At 40.8% G+C, this 20,980-nt stretch overlaps 1 protein-coding gene across 1 annotated transcript in view; it reads right to left on the bottom strand.

Annotated features, from left to right (window-relative positions):
* The window catches only part of DNAJC2 (DnaJ heat shock protein family (Hsp40) member C2), a 32,919-nt gene extending 25,246 nt beyond the window's left edge, over nucleotides 1-7,673 (bottom strand). The window contains exons 1-3 of the mRNA XM_036762028.1: nucleotides 7,443-7,673; nucleotides 5,313-5,503; nucleotides 3,644-3,719 (exon numbers count right to left, since the gene is read on the bottom strand). Of these exons, the coding sequence (XP_036617923.1) occupies nucleotides 3,644-3,719; nucleotides 5,313-5,503; nucleotides 7,443-7,506 (331 nt within the window). The 5' untranslated portion in view covers nucleotides 7,507-7,673. The remainder of the gene's footprint in view (nucleotides 1-3,643; nucleotides 3,720-5,312; nucleotides 5,504-7,442) is intronic.
* Nucleotides 7,674-20,980: the final 13,307 nt, after the last annotated feature.

The raw sequence follows: 20,980 nt of genomic DNA, 5'->3' as shown, positions 1-20,980 counted from the left end.
AGGAGAGAAAAGAATAAATGGGGGGTAGGATAGGATGGAGGGAAATATAGCCTTTTACAACATGAGTGTTATGGAAGTGTTTTGCATGACTGCACATGTATAACCTATATAAAATTGCTTGCCTTCTCAATGGGGGTGGGTGGGGAGAGAGGAAGGTGGGGAGGAAGGAAGGGAGAGAATTTGGAACTCAAAGTTTTAAAAACGAATGTTAAAAATTGTTTTTACATGCAACTGGGAAATAAGACATACAGGCAACGGGGTATAGAAATCTATCTTGCCCTACAAGAAAATAGAGGGGAAGGGGATAGGAGAAGGGTAGGGTGTGATAGAAGGGAGGGTAGACGGGGGGAAGGAGTAATCAAAATGCATGCCATCTTGGGGTAGGTAGAGGGAAGAAATGAGGAGAAAATCTGGAACTCAAAATCTCATGGAAGTGAATGTTGAAAACTAAAAATAAATAAATTAAAAAAAAAAAAAGAAAAATCTTCATAAGTAGTCTTTAAAGATGAATAAAAATTTGAACAGTAAAAATGAGCTACAAATATAGTGGATGGGAAGAGGAAGAGCCCAAGTCAAGAAGGGCAAATAATACAGTTTGACTGAAGTTGTAGGTGTGTTACACACTTACACACACACACACACACACACACACACACGGAGGTCATAATATAAGGTACCCTGGGTCAAATTATGAAGGACTTCGAATGTCATGCTAAAGAATCCAGACATTATTTAGAAGGCAACTGGAAGAAACTGAAGGTTTCTGAGCAAACAATTAGCATGATTAGAGCAGTGCCTTAGACATGGATCTGACATTGCTATGTAAAGAAAGGAAACACTAGAGACACAAAAACTAGTTAGGGGGTTAATGTAATACTCTAAGCAAGAGATAATTAGGTACTGAACTAGTATGGCAGCCGTGGGAATGATTTATGTGGAAATTTTGGAATTAGATTTTATGGAACTTGATGACTAAACGTGGAACAAGAAAAAACAAAGATTGTGGAACCATTAGGGGAGTCAGAAAAAGGAACAGATTGCAAGGGCATGACAAGTTTGAGATGGTAACGGGAAATCCAGATGTCCAAACAATCAGAAATGTAAGTGTGGAACTAGAAAGAAGATGGGCTAGAGACACAGCAACTGAAATCATGGGAGACAGATGGCCAAGGCTGAGGATACTGAGAAAGAAAAATGTTGAGGACAGAATCTTACAGCATAGAAACAAGAAAAGAAGCAGAGGCGGGAAGAGAGGTGAGGGAATGCAGTTTCACAGAAGCCAAGAGAAAATATTAAACAGGAAAGCATATCAACAGTGTCAAATGCTGCTGAGATACTGAGTTAAAGGACTAAGAAAAGGATGATGATTAGCTCTCACTGGTATGCTCAGATTTTCTGGACATGGGTCTGACTATCCCTGTGTGTGACTAAGGTACAATGAAAGTCTAAGTCCCAAGAGCTGAGAGGACCCCTGTCCTGGCCTCACTTTCCATCCTTCTCAGTTGACCGTACAGCCATTTCAACTACACACTGTCTGCTACCCTTGAAACTCTGACCCTTGTCCTACTGCAGCTCACACCTTGGCAAATCTTATGCCTACCTTCTCTGCTCCTGCTCAGTAAGGCTGAACACCCATGGAGGAAGCGACAGAGCTGTGCAGACTGAGTCCAGAACAAATCTGTTATCTAAACTGGGCACCAATCATTTTATTCTTCCCTGACTGCCTACCATTGACTCCTCACAACAGCTATCCTAAAGCTTCTCATCCAGCCTCCTACACTACTTTCCTACCGCATCTCAGCAGAGGGACTTGCCTCCAATTTTGGTGAGAGGCTCTCTGTTCTAAGTTCCTTCTTCTTGCTTATTCTGCAAGTCAAAATTTCTCCTTATTCACCTCTATCCTCTCCCGTTTCTGTTCCAATCTCTAACAAAGATGTGGCTCTCCTTCCCAAGACTAACCTCATTTAAACTTCTCTACTATTTACTACCATCCTTCCAATCACTTAGGTTTCAATCAGAGTTATCTTTGACTCCTCACTTCCAGATCTGTTGACAATTCTCATAGGTTCATCTTTTATAAGCTCTCTTGTGTCCACCTCCTCTTCTCAACCCACATGACCACCACCCTATCTAGGACCTCATCACCTCTCATCTGAACTTCCACAAGAGCCCCTCTCAAATCCATCTTACACACAGCTCCCAAAATAATCTTCCTAAAGGACAAATAGAATTATGTCTCTCCCTTGCTTGAGAATTTTCAGCAGCTCCCTATTTCCTCTAGGATAAAAGAGAAACTCATCAGTACACTTAAAGCGAGGCACAATCTGGTTCCAGCCTACATTTCCAGATTTATTGAATTTACAATGCTCCTCGTCACGCTCGGGCCCACGTGCTTTTCTCAGAACTCAGCCTTGCTTCTCTATGGTTTTGCCCAACTATCCCCCATTCACAGAATATACTCCCTTTTCACCTCTACTTCTTAGACTCTTTCGCTTCCTTCAAAGCTCAGCTCCAAGGAGTATCTCATAAAGGAAGCCTTTCCCCATGAGCTCCTTAATTGTATTTACTCATTTGTTTGATGTTGTAGCTCCTGCTACAACGTAAGCTTTTTGAGGGCAGGCACTGTTTGTCATTTCTGTCTTTGTATTCCTAGTGTCTAGCATAAACATCTGCTAAACTGAACTGGAGATGTATCAGCATAAATCTTAGCTCCTCTGACCCACATTACAAAATATCCAATATAGTATACGATAAAATCTTCCCAAGCTGAAGTATGAATTTCTAGTCATTTTCTTCACCTACTCCAGTGTTGTAACTGGTGGAATGGAAGCGAGATTACGGTGAAGTCACAAGATATAGGGAATAGTAAGAGGCAGGTGTTTAAAATAGGAGGAGGGTAATATGTTTAAACGTGGTTAAGGCAACTTAAGTTTGAATTGATTGGTGAAAATTTCTAATTTTCCTAGCCGTATCATTTAAACCACAATGAGGCTTTAACAAAAATAACTGTTTATTACTGAAAAAAAGATAGGGCATTTTCAAGAATAATGTGACCTAAGTCTGGAGCAAAGCAATAACAAGCTAAGAGCACAGTCATTGCTGTTCAGTCCTTCAGCTGTCTGACTCTTCATGACCCCATAGGGGGTTTTCCTGGCAAAGATACTGGAGTACTTTGCAATGGCAAATTCTGCCCAGGGTCACACAGATAGTAAGTGTCTGAGGGCAGATTTGAACTCAGATCTTCCTGAATCCATGCCCAGCACTTTATCCACTAAGCCACCAAGCTGCCTCCTAAGAGAGCACACTGACTCTCAAGAAATACAAGTAAGACTCATTACCAAAGCGACCAGAAGCTTAGCTTATTTTTAAAAGCTGACCATCGTAAGAATGCTTTTTACACTAAAGGGAAAATTTACCCCACAGTCCGATTTTTTTTTATCCTTAATGAATAAGGAAGTAGACAAATACATATTGATAATCTGTTTTCTGGTTTCTTGGTCCAAATATACCCTAACCACAAGGTGTTTTTTCCCTGATGTAATTCTACAAAGGCAGTTAAATCTAGAGCTTTTTCACACCCTTTAAAAAGAGTAATTGTATTCTTTGAAGAATTCCAAAATAGTAACCAACATAAAATGCTTACGGGCTGCTTTGATTTGTTTCTGAGTAGCCCTGTATCTTATATGTCCAAGTCCAAGAACTGCATAATGATCTTGATTCTGAAAGACAAATATAAAAAATTTAAATTCAATAAAAATACGCTTTTCATCTTTTGCGTCACGCATACCAAAGCATGGCTAAGTAAGCCTTCCTCGGGGCATGGCTAGGATAAAATCTGGGATGTGTGAAAGAAGAGCTGAATGGCTCCTGCCTCTAGGCTTACACCAACAACAGGAGACACAATCTACTGAGTGGGAAAAGTGCCTGAGACCTTTTGGCCCCCAAAAGACCATCTCCTGGGATCTCCCAAATAGTATTAATGGCATATAAGCTTGAGAGTAGGATCCTTTCACTTCTTATCTTTGAATGTCCATCAGGTAGCACAGTACCTGGCACATTTTAGGAGCTTAGCAAATGCTTATTAATTAATGACTGACAGGCTGCCATCTTTGAGATTCCATGAACTTCTAGAATAACAAGGAAAGCACTGTTGCTTTCAACTTAAACTGTGGCCCATTTTGTTTGGCTGTTATACTAACTCCTTAGGCCCCAAGAATGGTAATGAGAAAGATGCTTTTACTAGGAGAAACTGTTCCCCAACTCCTCATGAAAGCATACAAGTTCTCTAAATAAGAGCTAAATTGAAAAACACTACCCAATAGCCTGCTCAGCGGGCTGGGTTAGGTGTAGAGGCTAGAGACATCCAAGGGAACAGATAAAGTTAGGATGAATATGGAGTGCCTTGGAAATAAGGCTTTTTCCATGTAACAGCCTGAATTTCTCTCTGCTACCAACATATGGAATCCAGAAATTGTTGTAGTGATATAGAGGTTTCTAGGGTAATTCCTTAGGATACTCCCTGTGGAACTCTAATGGACTGGCTAGACTCAAAGAAAACTGAAGAACTGCAACAATTGGGGGAGGGGGGAAGAAAAGGAGTGGTGACCATGTTTCCCCCTCTATTATAGGATCATAGCATCAAAGGATGAGAGCTAGAAGCCCATCCAGTACAACCTCCTAATTTTATAGGTAAGGAAACAGGCCTAGTTAAATGGCTTGCCTTGGAGTCACATAGAGCCAAGATTCAAACCATGTCTTCTTCAAACCTAAGATTCTTTTCCTCTGTATCACAACGCCTCCTTCATTGTAGAGATAATAGTATATTCTCCTGTAGGCTATGCTTCCTTCTCTGCCTTTTCACTTAGTACACTCTCTTTTCTTTCCCCACCTGCCTAGGAAATTTAGAAACCTGGTATTACACTGAGCAGAAAAAGTTCTCATTTTTTAAAAACATTGGTAGTATTGGTAGGCAGTGCTCATGGCCTTTTGCGCAAAAAGGGCTTTTCATAAGGCTACACAATATATTGTTACTTAGAATTATGGACACATTTCTTTTTTTATTCAACAATAGGAGCACCAATTAGAAACAGTTCTCATGACTCAAACTACATGATGCATTTTAAAGCCAGATGAATTAATAAGTGTAATTCTAAGAACAAAAATAAAAAGGACTTGCAGGCAGGAAGATCTTAGAATGTTATGACAGCTGGAAAATACACTTGAACAGCTGAAAACCCTTAAAGAGCGTTATTTAACAATTTCAAGGAAAATATGACGACAATGTAACTTAAAATGGTATGTATATACGATACCTTCCAGTCTTTAGGATCAAGTGTTTTCAGCATAGGAAACTCCTCTAATTGCAATTCTTCATCTTCTGACTCCTCTGATAATTCTTTCTTATCCTCCAGCTCCTGAAAGGAGGCTGAAATATTCCTGTTTCGCCTCTTAATAAATGCTTCATACCATCTTCCCACGGGTTCAACTTGACAGATTACAGAAGCTATGATTGAAAAGTATTGAGAAGCTTCAATGTACTTTAGTTTAAATATATTTTAAAATAAATCTTGTCCCCAGGAAATAACATGGTTAAGTAAATGATGTAATCATAAATTTCAATTTTTAAAATCATCACTTACCAAAATAAGTGTACTAATCAAGCTACCAGAAGGATTAGTAATACATAATTAATTCTCAGCAAAACACAATTAATAGCCCTATATTCCAAAGTCCTTCCGTGCCATGCACCAACAGTCACGTACTAAACATCATATCCCAAGTAAATTTTTACTGACTTTCCTGGGAAATTGGGGGGTAGTCAGGAAAGAGAGGAGAAATGCTGAAAACTCTTTTTTAAACCAATAATAGCAACAATGATTTTTTCAAAGACTAAGGAAAGTGATCATTGTGAAATTTATTTAATGGAGGTCAACAAAAGGCTTCCTCAATGGTCATCTGGAAAGATGTTAAACAGTTATTAACAATGTGTACCGAAGCCTGTGTTCAAAACACGGGTTACACATTTCTAAAATGAATGCATTATCAGCATGTTTTAGTGTGTTTTCCAAGGTCCTTCCTGAATTATATAATGGATATTTACCAGGAATTCTTGAGTTATGTGGGTAAGTTGCTCTAACTCAGGAAAAACTACAATAAAGAAAATTTTACCGAGGGGAAAATGTAAATTGGGCTAAATAAAGGGTTAGCACATGTAAGAAAGCAAATTGCCACTGCTTGATAACAAATAACTAAAAGATATCACAAACGACCCCCACAAATGCTTAAGGGAACTGAATACCTGTTCACATTTTCCTTGGTTAAAGAGTCCAAGACTCTCACTGCACTGTCCTGGAATCAAGCTCAAACACATTCTAGAGCACTACACAGCCGGGGCATGAACTATTATTCCTGACATTTCCTTTTCCTTTAAGATGAGCACTTTAATATTTCAAAAATCTCCGTTTTATCAGATTTTATTTCCTGCTATGCGGTGCAACATGTCCAAGCCGTTCGCTGAACACCCTCACCAGAGGCTGTGATCCAAAAAAACTCATCTGGTGGCCAAGCCTCTGGCAACGAACCTCCCTTCCTTCGAGAATACGCAAACCTTTCTGGCGAGGTGGGACCTAACAAATTTAGTCCTTTACGGGCAGACCTCTGCCACCCAGGCTCGCCAGCCTCCAGTGAAGAAAGGGGTCTTAGCGAAGGTCTTCAGTGGGAGGCAAGATCGGTCAACTACATACCAGGACTTCCTAAACACAACCGGGATAACACACTTAGAGCTGTTCCCAAGAGCACGTCCCTGTGCAAGCTGGTCGGGTCTGAGGGGCCGTTTCAGGAAGCTTGCACACTGAAGTTTCTATAGCAGCAGGACAACTTCTGAACAAGGAACTTTATACAGAAATGACCTCCGCTAAGGGCGCGCCAATGCGATCTCGGGACAAGCCGCGGGGGCCAGGCTGACAGCCACAGGCTTTCGAGGACCCGGGGGCGAGAGGGGCACCGCAGCGGGCCCCCAGGGGGAGAGGGCATGGTGCGCCAGGCACCGGGATGGCTTTGTAAGGGCAGCTGGCGGCACGTGGGGGGAAGACCGGCTTCTCCCCGCGGACCTAGGGTCTTCTTTTGCCCACCAGGACGGACAGGATGGGGCGCCGGAGGGGCCCGGGGACATCGCCCGCGCCCCGTTCATGATTCAGCTCCCTGCTCCGAGACCCTGCGCGGGGACGCTCCGCGGACTCCCGCCCGGTCCCAGGTCCCCATGATCCGGTGTTCGCCGGCGGCGTCCTTTGGCCCCTCTTGCCTCCAGGAGCCGCCGGGTCAAAGGGCGGGGCCAGAGGCCGGCGGGGAGGTTGGGGCCGGGCTGAGGGCAGGGGCTGGGGACCACCGGCTGGGGAGGCACAGGCGGGGGAGGGCGGGGGCAGCAAGCGGGTCCGGCCACTTACCCGCCGACAGAGCTCGGGTGACGGCGGTGCCCTGGCCGTCCGGCGCTCCGGGCAGCAGCAGCATGATGGCGCTGGTCCAAGCGGCAGTTCCTCTCCCAGGTTGGGGACGCCTCGCGGTCCCTCTCCAGCTCCCCGGCGGGTCCCTCGCGCCTCCGCTCGCTCTCCTGAGCCCAGGAACCGGCGCATGGAGACAGGCCACAACTGCTTCCGGGCCATTGCCCTCTGGGTGCGACGCTCTCTCCTGCCCCCCATCGTTGTACGTACAGGCACAGCCTTGCCCTGACTCCGGCCCGGCCAGGCACCGAAGCCTCACCGAAGGTTCCCGAAGCTGGAAGGGCCGCTTCGTAGGGACCGCCTGTTTATTTTCTTTGTAGACTTCGCGCTCTCAGGATTTGCGCTTGGATTCCTAGTCAACCTTTATTAAGCGCCTACTGTTCGCTAAGCACTCTGCTCAGTGCTTGGGGTGTAAAGACAAAAAACCAAAAGAAAAACACTGAACAACTTTTTCCCTGCCCTCAAAGAGTTCACGTTGTAACGGGAGTGCAAATATGCAAATAACATATAGGACTCGTACAGTGTAAATGGAAGGCAATCTTAAAAAGAAGGTCATAGTAGCTGAAGGAAGGGACAGTCAGCTTGGGGCTGCTGAAATTCCAAACAAAACCCTATTATTTCTGGTGCCACGGGTGGGAACACACTAGTTGTTTCTCTTCACTAATCCTTCATTTGTGAACTAGAATTTGTAGCCATGGCAATGGATTCATTTGACAAGTAAAAAGTAACTACCGTGTGCCAAAAGGTATACAAAAATGAAGAACAGCTCCAGCCCTCAGTGAACTCATAATATGGTAATTATACAGATATATAAATTCATATGAAAATATGCCCTACATCACTGAGACCTCTCTCCTGAGGTGAGGAAGATTGGCCTAATTCTATACTGTATTCTAGGCACCCCCATTTTTTAAATTTTTTTTTTATTTTTAGTTTACAACAGTGGGTTCTACATAATTTTGAGTTCCAGATTTTCTTCCCTCCCTCCTCCTCTCCCTCCCCAAGATGGCATGGAATCCCATATAACTTCCACGTATAACTTTGCATTGAATTAATTTACACACTAGTCAAGTTGTGGAGAAGAATTATGACCAATGGAATGAATCTTGAGAAAGAAGAAACAGAGCCCCCTGCCCCCCCCAAAAAAAACAACCCAAAAACAAAAGAGAGAAAAAAAAAAGGTGAGCGTGAAGTATGCCTCAATCTGCATTCATACTTCATAGTTCTTTCTCTGGATATAGATAGCATTCTCCATTGTGAGTCCTTTGGAGTTGTCTTTGCACCTTGTGTTGCTGAGAAGAGCAAAGTCTGTCAGGGTTAGTCCTCACAGAATCTATGTTCTCCTGGCTCTGCTCGTCTCACTCAGCATTATGTCCTGTAGGTTTTTCCAGGTTGTTATGAAGTCCGTATCATCCCCATTTCTTATAGCACAATAGTATTCCATTACCTTCATATACCACAGCTTGTTCAGCCATTCCCCAATTGATGGGTATCCCTTTGATTTCCAATTCTTAGCTACCACAAAAAGCGCCACTATAAATATTTTTGTACATATGGGTCCTTTTCCCACTTGTGTGATCTCTTTGGGATACAACCCTAGAAGTGGTATTGCTGGGTCAAAGGGTATGAACATTTTTATAGCCCTTTGGGCATAATTCCAAATTGCTCTCCAAAATGGCTGGATCAGTTCACAACTCCACCAGCAATGTAACAATGTTCCAATTTTCCCACATCCTCTCCAGCATTTATCATTTTCCTGCTTTGTTATTTTAGTCAATCTGACAGGAGAGATGTGGTATCTAAGAGTTGTTTTGATTTGCATTTCTCTAATCACTAGTGATTTCGAGCATTTTTTCATATGCCTATAGATATCTTTAATTTCTTCCTCTGAAAACTGCCTGTTCATATCCTTTGACCATTTCTCAATTGGGGAATGACTTGTATTCCTATATATTTGGCTCAGTTCCCCGTATATTTTAGAAATGACGCCTTTATCAGTGACACTAGTTGTAAAGATTTTCTCCCAATTTTCTGCTTCCCTCCTAATCTATGTTGCATTGGTTTTTTTGTACAAAAACATTTCAATTTAACATAATCAAAATTATCCATTTTGCATTTTGTAATGCTCTCTATCTCTTCTTGTGTCATGAATTCTTTCCTTTCCCATAAATCTGATAGGTGAACTATTCTTTGCTCTCCCAAATTGCTTATAGTATCAGCCTTTATTCCTAAATCATGAACCCATTTTGACTTTATTTTGGTATATGGTGTAAGATATTGGTCTATGCCCAGTTTCTGCCCTACCATTTTCCAATTTTCCCAGCAGTTTTTGTGAGATAGTGAATTCTTAGCCCAGAAGCTGGCCTCTTTGGGTTTTTCAAAGAGTAGATTGCTATAGTCGTTGACTTCTCCATCTTGTGTACCTATCCTATTCCACTGATACACAACTCTGTTTCTTAGCCAGTACCAGGTAGTTTTGATGACTGCTGCTCTATAGTACAGTTTAATATCTGGTATGGCTAGGCCACCTTCTCTAGCATTTCTTTTCATTAATACCCTAGATATTCTAGACCCCTTGTTCTTCCAGATGAATTTTGTTATTATTTTATCCAGCTCTGTAAAATAATATTTTGGTAGTTCAATTGGTATGGCACTGAATAGATAGATTAATTTAGGTAAAATTGTCATTTTTATTATATTAGCTCGGCCTAACCATGAGCAACTGATATTTTTCCATTTATTTAGATCTGACTTTATTCGTGTGAAAAGTGTATCATAATTATGTTCATATAGGCCCTGGGTTTGTATTGGCAGATAGACTCCCAAATATTTTATAGTGTCTACAGTAACTTTGAATGGAATTTCTCTTTCTGCCTCTTGCTGTTGGGCTTTGTTAGTAATGTATAGGAATGCTGAGGATTTATGTGGGTTTATTTTATATTCTGCAACTTTGCTAAAGTTGTTTATTATTTCAAGTAGTTTTTTACTTGATTCTCTAGGATTCTCTAAGTAAATCATCATATTACCTGCAAAAAGTGATAATTTAGCTTCTTCTTTGCCTATTCTAATTCCTTCAATTTCTTTTTTTTCTCTTATTGCTACAGCTAACATTTCTAGTACCAAGTTGAATAGTAGGGGTGATAATGAACATCCTTGTTTCATCCCTGATCTTATTGGGAATGCACCTAGCTTATCCCCATAACAAATAATGCTTGTTGATGGTTTTAGGTAGATACTATTTATAATTTTAAGGAAGGCTCCATTTATTCCTATGCTTTCTAGTGTTTTTAATAGGAATGGGTGTTGTATTTTGTCAAAGGCTTTTTCTGCATCTATTGAGATGATCATATGGTTTCTGCTAGTTTTGTTGTTGGTATGGTCAATTATGCTAATAGTTTTCCTAATATTGACTAGCCTTGCATTCCTGGAATAAATCCTACCTGGTCATAGTGTATTATTCTCGTGATGAGTTGCTGCAGTCTTTTTTGCTAATGTTTTGTTTAAAATTTTTGCATCAATATTCATTAGGGAAATTGGTCTATAATTTTCTTTCTCTGTTTTCACTGTACATGGTTTGGGTATTAGTACCATATCTGTGTCATAAAAAGAATTTGGTAGGATGCCTTCTTCACCTATTTTCCCAAATAGTCTACAAAGTATAGGAATTAATTGTTCTTTAAATGTTTGATAGAATTCACATGTAAAACCATCTGGCCCTGGAGATTTTGATTGGCCTAATTCTATACTTTATTCTGGGCACCCCCATTTAAAAAAAAAAATTGTGCCACAACAAATTCAGCTTTCGTTTATTGAATGCCTAGTGTCCAGAAACACTGTTTTAGGAATTGTGATAACTACCCTGGACTTACTGGGCTTACCCAGCATTGTTCCTGCCTGAACTTGGACCTGGAATGAGAGGCCAGAGCCATGGAAGAGAGGACATCAAAGTAGAAAGTCTTTGGAATACTTGGGCCTCTGTTTATATTTCAGCCATGAGGAGGCGTGGTGGTGGTGATGGTGGTGGTGATGCTGCTGCTGCTAGATGGCTCAGTGGATAGAGAGTCAGGAAGACCTGAGTTCAAATTTGCCCTCAGACACTTATTAACTGTGTGACCTTGGGCAAGTCACTTAACCCTGTTTGCCTCAGTTTCCTCATCTATAAAATAAGATGGAGAAGGAAATGGCAAAGCACTCCAGTATCCAGTATCCCACCTCTAACATTTACTACCTGTATAACCTCGTCTTGATTCTCCTGGGCCTCAGTTCTCTTAGATGTAAAACAAGGAGGTTAGAGTTGGTAGCCCTTTTCCAGGTCTAGATCTGAGTGTCTAAACTGGAAGATTCACTGCATATTCATGAGAATAAGAGATAAGCTAGAAGCCCATGGGCACATGTGCCACAACTCCAGTTCACTTTTATGGAGCACCTACTACAGGTTAGTCAAGGTGAGAAGACTGTAATTATGTATAAAACATGAATCCTGCCCATTAGAAATTTATTCTACTCCTCTGTCATGCCTTCAACAAATGACTGCCCAAGTAATGTAAAGCCCTGGAGTGGGAGGGGGAAGGGATAATACCTACCATATTGTATAGCACATATTGCATATATGCTATATATATATGTGTATATATATATATATATATATATACATACCCACACACATATATGTCTTAATAATGACATACCATTATTAAATAGAAAACCAACAATTATGAGTTAATAATAGCTAGTAATTACATTATGGCTAATATAATTATTAACTAATCTTAACAGTTGCTATGAAAACAATTATTTGTTTATTGTATAATATATTATAATATTAATAATTGACTAATAGATTTTAATTAGTATTCATAGCAACAAATAATAGTACTTATCAAGAATAACTAATGGTTTAAGGTTTGGGAAGCACTTTACAAATATCACAAAGAAAGAATTACGCTCATTTCTATAACACTTAACAATTAACAAAGCACTTTCATCACAACCACCCTGTAAGGTAGGTAAATGTTATCTCATTTTAAAAAGAAGGAAACTGAAGCTTAGTTGCAAAATGATTGGCTGGTAATCACATACAGATAGCAAGAGGAGGCCAGGCGCTAGCCCAGGTCTCCAGACCCCAGGTTCAGAGCTGATCTTTGAAGACAATTGAGTCACATGATACTGACAACTTAAATGGATCTGGCTAGGCAATAACAACAACCAAAGAGAGAGAGAAATAACCCTTTAGAAAGTGTGGATCCCACCTACCCATGAAAAGCAGCATGTGCCTGAAGGTTATTCTGTTTTTCTGTTGCTGAGCATGATCTCCTCTTCCTCCAAACCCACAGATAGTCTGTACATGGGCTTAGACTGGGTAGAGCCTAAGACAGGAACAGCCTTAGTCTTCCTGCCATTCCCAATAGGTGCCTATGTGCCCTTTAACTTCCTCATGTCCTCTCTTGTATCCTGAGGAAGGAGAAGGTGGCATGAACACCCTCTAACAGAATCATACTTAATGTACGAGAAGCCCTTTCAAGAGTTATCCCCCCCTCCCCACCAAATCATCTGTTTTCCCAACAGCTGAGTATTTACCTGTTTTTTGTTTTTGTTTTGAACCTGAGTCTCCTCTTCTCAACTTGGGAGCTGGATGTGGCAGCTAGCTTATGGTCCAGTCCCAATTCTGATCCCCCTGGGCACTTTGGTCTGCTTGATTGTTCCAACCTGGGACAGTTTACCCCTGCTGAGGCAGCTTCTTGGCATTCCACTCCACTACTGGGGGCTTACCATAACGATGCTGGACTTATAACCCTGTTGCATCCTAGGACTCCCAGACTCAAATGATACAGCTAGGTGGAGCAGTGGATGGAGTGCTGGAGTCAGCAAGAACTGAGTTTGAATCTGGCCCTCATGTACTTCCAAGTTGTGAGATCCTGGGCAAGTCATTTGACCCACCTCATCAGCCTTAATTTCCTCATCCGCAAAATGGGGATAATAATAGCCCCTACCCCACAGGGTTGTTACAAGAACTAAAATGAGATAACATGTGCGTAAGTAAAACAGTTTGCAAATCTTAAATACTATATACTAGGTGGTGCAGTGGATAGAGTGCAAACCTAGAGTTAGGAAGACTCCTCTTCCTGAGTTCAAATCTGGTCTCATATACTTACTGGTATCTAAGTAGCCCTGGGCAAGTCACTTAACCCTGTTTGCCTCAGTTTCCTTATCTATAAAATGAGCTGGGAAAAAAATGGCAAATCAGTCCAATATCTTTGCCAAGAAAACCCTAAATAAGGTCACAAAGAGTCTGACACAACTGAAAAAGACTGAACACTCCTCCTCCTTCCTTAGCCTCCCTAGCAACAGGCATTACAGGTGTGGTCTGTGACACCTGGCTTTATGTGTTTTTGTTATCTTATATTTGAACAGGAATCCTGATTGTTTCCTCTAAACCCCCAATCAATATTTTTACTGGGTAGAGGGAAAAATAAAATTTTCATCCAAATGTTTCCATAGTAACTATCTCAGCTCCATCTGCTCTCTGATACAAACTACCTTCCTTTAAATAGGCCTAGGCTCTTTCTAGCTACACTTATTTAAGGGTACTGTCCTACTTTGTGGGTGATTTAAGGGTAATTTTGACTATACATGATCTCATTTAAGAACTTATCTAACCATCCTAGATGTAACTCCACTATTCCCTATTCTTCCTTACAAAAAAAAGACAACCTCTGTCCTCACGGAACTTTTATTTCTAAATTCCTTCAAGTGGCACGTATGTTTGCTGCTCTTACTTTCTGCATCTCAAATCTTATTATCAATTGAAATATGTCTAAAACAAAATTCTTAGTTTTCTCCCCTTTATTTCTCAGATCAGTTCCTCCTCCCGACCTTCCTAGTCTCTATTAATAGTAATGCCATTCTCCCAATAAAGAGGCTCTTAAATCGGTCACCTTTTACTTCTCCATATCCCTCAGCTTCAGCTTTAGGTGGCTAAGCACTGCTCACTGTTTTGAGGGCATAATTTCTCACACCTATCTTCCTTTTTATTGCCACTGGTTTGTGTTTAGCATATAATTTCACACATGAATTATTCTTTCTCTCTCTTCCTCTCTTTCCTTCCTCTTTTTCTCTCTTTCCACACCCCTTCTCTGTCTTCCCTTTCTCTCTCTCTCCCCTTCCTTTCTCTGCTCTTTCTCTTTCCTTCTCTCCCTGTCTCTCCTTCACCTCCTCCCCTGTCCCACCCACATCTTATATACAACCTGCTAGATTAACCCTCCTAAAGCATGGCCCTTTTAATGTTACTCTCCTCAAAACCATTCAGTGGATATACTTCTATGATTTCATCAGCATGGGTGCTTTGTTCATGGATGTACATCCCAACTCCTCTTCACTTTCACAGATGGTCTTTGAGAGATGTTTTAGAAAAATTCATCACCCTTTAGCAGATCTGATCATGAGCCTTTCTCAATTTAGCTGGTCCTAAATAGACCATCATTGAGCCAGTACTTGAAGCCTTTTCAGCTTGGCTAAGCTCTGCCAGAGGCTGCCCCCTGTAGTCATCGCCTTCGAGAAACCAGAATCACTTTTGTGCCAATATGAGGCATCAGAGTAGGATGTTAGTGGAGATCCTTCCTCATTGCCTAATGAATAAAGTACTAAATGAGGGCTATCTCTTCAGGTGCATAGTATTTTTCCTTTTAAAATGGCAGTCAGTGGGGATCACTCTCTTCTGTCTATATTAACTCTAACATTTGGGGGTATCCCAAATATCCCTAACATCCACAGTAGGAAAGGAAAAAGAGAGCATTCCTATACAAACACAACTAGTAAACTCTCTATCCATCATAAATGGCTCAGCTTAAATGCTATGTACTTCATGAAGCTATTTCAGATTCTTCATCTAGCCAAAAGTGGCCTTTCTCTGCTCTGAGCATCTGAATTATGCTTTTTATATGAATTTTATCACATTCTCTCATTATTTGTGTCTCAAGGCTTACAGTGTTTATAAGCTTGCTATATGTAAAATTCCTGAGGGGCAGAGATCCTGTCCTATTCATCCCTAAAACTTCTAGATGGCACACTAGATAACATGGCTGGATAGAATCAGGAAGACCTGAGTTCAAATGCTGCCTCAGATACTTACTAGCAGTATGAACCTGGGCAAGTGAATTAACCTCTCTCAGGGATTAAAATGGGGATGATAATAATAGCACCTACCTCACAAGGTTTTCACAAGGATCAAATTTAGAATTCTTTGCAAACTTTAAAGAATTATGTCAATTATTATTGAACATTATTAATTGTTTTATAATTATTATTTCCATATTGTTATTGTTCAGTTGTGTTCCACTCTTTGTGACCCCATTTGGGGTTTTTTTGGCAAAGACACTGGAGTGGTTTGACATTTCCTTCTCCAGCTCATTTTACAGATGAGAAAACTGAGGCAAACAAGATTAAGTGACTTGCCCAGGGTCAAATATCTAATAAGTGTATGAGGCCAGATTTGAACTCAGGTCTTCTTTACTCTAGGCCCAGTGCTCTATCCACTACACCACCTAGCTGCCCCATTATTACCATAGGGCTTTGCATATAAGAGAGGCAAAAATGAATATTTGTTGAATGAATAAAAAATACTAGTTTTATTATTTTAACCTTCTTCCTTGAAAATCTAATAGTTCTTTCTTTCTCCACAAAATATTCCTCTGATGACTCATTGTGTTAAGAAGATGACCTTGGGTTCTTGAAGGTAATGCCAGTGAAACAAATGCTGTAGCAGGGTACACTGTGCAGGAAAGGTTCAAGTATAAGTTCAGTACAGTATGTCTGTTTTCTGAGTGGAAGCCCAGCCGGGTGTGAGAAAGCTCATCACCTAAAAGGCTGATCATTTAGTTATGTTAATTCTTTGGCTATGATGGCAATTCATGAAATGAACAAAACACAAAATGCCCCTTACCACTGTGTGGCCCTCTTCTGCATCTGTGAAGATGGTGGTGTGGTGGAAGACTGAATCAAGGATGCTAAAAACCACAGAGGTTTTTAGCCATCTATAAACATTAACTTAACCTTTGATAGTCTGCTGTGAGATCCTTGTCTAGGGACCAACAAATAGACAGAAATATTAGTGGAACAAATGAATCACATGTGTAACCCTGGCCTCCAATACTCCTTACCTGTATTACATTACTGTGGAGATGTTCTACTCTTCAAATAGACTCTAGCCTAGGATGCATCAGTTCAGTGATCACTTTTTGAATTTGGCTTTGGAGGCTTTTGTGGCAGAGGAAGAGTTAATTTCCCATTTTGCTGCTTTGTGTCACTCCAGAAATATAAGAGCCATAGTTGAGGGGGAAATGATTCCTATGTGCTTGTTCCCCTGCCCCTCCTTTGGGACTCTGGTATCTATGGCTGTAACATAGTGACCTCCTTCCCCACCCTCATCATTGGCCACAATCTACTTCCTGATAGGTTAGAGACAAAGTTCTCATCACATGCTCCTAGCTATGGCCAAAAATAGCCAGTGTTGGTTTATGTGGATTAACTTCTGATCTGGTATTCCCTTCCCTCTGTGCTTCTCCCCCAGCCCCCATCATTAATATCCTGTCTCCAAATATAAACCAAGAAACTCTTGTGTGATGTGATTTATGATGGGAGTGGGTAGAGATTCAGAAGGAAGAGGTTTTGAGCCCTTTAGAGGGACCAGAGACACATCGTTGCTTCAGCGTGAGCAAAGAGATCTTTTATGGAAGTCCCACAAGCAAGAGAGGGTATTAATATATCCTTAGGCAAGTGCAATTTCTTCATAAACAGGATAGTCTATAAGCAGAGAGATGTAATTTATATCATACGCTTAGACCTAATTTAGATAAGGCTTTGGGGCAAATATAAGCTGAACTTAGGAAGTACTAGCTTTCTTGGAATCCTTGTATTCCAGAGGATCATTCCAGTATAAGTAAGATATCTGTCTGTGTACTAGGCATAGGTGATAAAGTTCTCTACCTCTCCTGCCTCACTCTCCATGGGGACATTATATATTAAAGGTACAGCTAGGAACCTGTTACTTCTGCTAATGAATATTACCATCCTTTCTAAGCTAAATATCAATCTTTATGTTCTCTCTTCCCATTGAATGAAGTCCAAATCAGGGGTTTCTAACCTGGAGTCTATGAACTTGTTTTTAAAAGTACCTTAATAACTACATCTCAGTGTAATTGATTTCCTTTGTAATCCTACGTATTTTATGTTACATGTTTAAAAACAGTATTCTGAGAAGGGTCCTTTAACTTTACCAGACTGCCAAAAGGGTCCATGACACACAAAAAGTTAAGAACTGCACCTTTATATTGACATTCAAGTTTTTTCATGATCTTATCTGTTTTCCAATATTAACTCTGGTGTATCCTCCCTTTGGGGAACTCTCCAAACTATTCTACTTAAATATCCCCTCAATATACCTTGAATTTCCTGCCTTCATGCCTTTCACTCATACTATTCCCTAGTTTGAAATGTCCTGATATCCTTCCTACTGTCAATCACTTTGTATCAAAACCCTACTTAGCCGTCGTTACAAAGCTCAAATACAGTCTCTTATGTGAAGCCTTCCCATATTGCTTCCTCCAGGATTGATTAATCCAGCATCTGAACTTAGAGAGGTTTGTTTGTATCACTTTTGTGTCACATATAACCTTATGTTGTAGTTGCTTATATATGTCTTCTCTCTCTCCCCCACTAGATTGTCCTCGAGGCAGTGAATATATCTTAAACCTGTTTCTATCCAGAGCACCCATCACAGCACCTTGTACATAGTAAGGGCTCATTAAATCTATTGAATTAACCAATCCTTCTGCAATGTGTCTTCTATCCCCCTCAATTTGATGGACTTGTTATTACTATAGTAAGCCTCTTTAGCAGCTACTATGGTCTACAAAGTTTAAACTTGGTGTTGCTTTGTGTGCTTGTGTTGGGGAATTCCTCAACCCAATGATCCTAAGATCCTCCCAGAAAGTGATTCCTCCCCACCTTAGTCCATTCGACTGAAGCCAATAGATCAGGAGGCAAAGCTAGGAGATTAAAAGTTTAACTAACGGGCAGTTGCCAGATGGATAGCCAAGCACAGAACAAAAGGAGATAGATGCCCCCCCTCCCCACACACACATTGGGGTTTTGTACAGCCTTAGGGTGACATTAGCAGAAGGAAAGGGAACCCATCTACTTCCTTCTTTGTGAGGCTGAGTAATAGCGATGTGATGTCAGATGATTTTGGAAAGACTGTGTTAACCTTAAGGTCTCAGGTTTGTTCCAGTGAGGATGTTTTCTATGAAGGATATCAGGGCATTCTAGTTAAATTAATCTCATTAGTATATTCTGGTGAGGCAAGTGATCTCTAAAATAGTGAAGACCCTTTTCCCAGAGAGAAATCATTAAGACTCAACCTGTCCTTGATGGCCTAAGGGTCTCTATTTCCAAGCCTTAAGCCCAAGTCACTCTGGATCTCCTGGACTGGACAAGCACAACTTAATGGTTATTTTTTGGGCCCTCTGGGGTTGGAGTGAATGTCAATAGTAAGTGTTTCTCTTTTGACCAGCAACTGGAGGGTCTTCTCCCAGTTTGGTTTCTTTTTTTTTAATTAAAGGGGCCATCCCTAGACTAACTTCTTAAATAGGCTTATTCACTGAATAGGTGTTGCCTCACTAAAGTGAGAACTTGAAAAGACCTAAGCTTAAAAGGGCCAAGGTCTCCCACTGCATCCTGGGCCATCTTCAGTTGTTCTGATCGATATCTGGACACTGGACCCAGATGGCTCTGGAAGAGAAAGTTGGCTGGTGACTTTGCATAGTCCTCCCTCACTCAAGTCAAAGTCAATTGCAAGTCATGTTATCATTTTCCTGATGTCATGGTCCTCTTCAAAAGCAAAGGACAAACCACACAAAGGTTTCTATTTACACAACTTTATAATTCTGTTTCTTTGAACTCTAAGGTTATTTCTTCTGGGGAGAAGATGTTTTCCCCAAACTCACAATACAAACGTTTTAGCTATTTTCTTTACACTTGACTATCAAAATTGATATGTGACAATAGTGCAACATCCTTCTGGTTAGCTTCTTGGACTCATCTCCCTCCGCTCCAGTTCATCTTCCACCCAAATGTCAGATCGATCTTCCTAAAGTGTAGGATTGCCCATCTCACCTCCCTATTCAATAAACTCCAATAGCTCCCTATTGCCTCCAGGACCAAATATAAAATCCTGTTTGGCTTTTAAACGCATTTATAACCTGGCTGCTTCCTACCTTTCTAGGATTTTTTTTTTTTTACTATAACCTTATTCCTTTCTATGCGTTCTTTGACCCAGTGATACTGGCTCCTTGCTGTTTCTTGAACTACCAGTGTTTGGGGAACCTGTGGACAGAATTGGACAGAACAGAACAAATCCTGTGAAGTTTCAGTTTAGTCAAAGGACCAACCTTGAGGACCTAGAGGGTCACATGTGGCCTTGAGGCTGCAGGTTCACCACCCCTGAGACTGTCCCACTTCTAGGTATTTTCCCAGACTGTTACCTCACCTCCTCTCCTTCCTTATCTCCACTCCTTACTTTTAGTCATGCTGTTCCTTTTGCCTGGAGTATACTTCTTTCCCTTGGGAACGGGTTGAATCCCTACCCATTCTTTAAAACAGAGCACAAATTCTGGTGAAGTCTTTTAAGATTCCCATTAGTAATGATCTTCCTTGTTCTTCACCCTCCCTCACTTGAAGAAGCTTCTTCTCCTCCCTAAATCCACTAATCAGGTGATACGTATTACAATTACTTATCTATTAATTAACTCATCTACTAGATTGTTAACTAGATCCATGAGAAAAGGAATCATCCTTTCTAAGTTTTTGTCTTCCCCAGAATCTGAAAGTGATTGGCATATAGTTTAGGGCTTTCTGGGAGACTGTTTAAAGGCCCTTAATTAAAAAAAAATTTTCTCTGTCACTCTCTACAACAGAACCAGAACCAGTATCAAGTATCACAGAATCTCTGAGTTGGGAGTACCTCAGAGGCCATCCAGTGCAAATGCCACCTCAATAAATATCCCTTCTATCACATCCGTGACAAGCAGTCATCTCTCTTTAGCTTGAAGGCGCCTTTGAAGGCAGGCATTGTTTTGCTTTTTGCATTTGTATCTGAGGTAGCTAGTACAGCGACTTGCATGTAGCTGTGCATAATAAAAGCTTATTTAATAATAATAATAAAAACTACCACTTAGATTGTGCTTACTATGCGCCAGGCGCCATGCTAAACACTTTACAATTAGTATCTAATCTGATCCTCCCAATAACTCTGGGAGGTAGGTGCTATTATGAGGAAATTTAAACAAGCTAGTTGGATTGAATTATAGATTATCATAGTTACATATAAAATTATAGATTATTATAGTTATATGCAGTAGTTTAGGCTATACTTGTACATGACCTCCTGCCCTGATGGAGCTTTGGACAGTGGATGAATCTCAAGAGAAGTC

This window comes from Trichosurus vulpecula, chromosome 5 (assembly GCF_011100635.1).
Source record: "Trichosurus vulpecula isolate mTriVul1 chromosome 5, mTriVul1.pri, whole genome shotgun sequence".
In the NCBI taxonomy this organism is placed as follows: domain Eukaryota; kingdom Metazoa; phylum Chordata; class Mammalia; order Diprotodontia; family Phalangeridae; genus Trichosurus; species Trichosurus vulpecula.
This window is presented reverse-complemented; position numbering and strand designations above follow the sequence as displayed.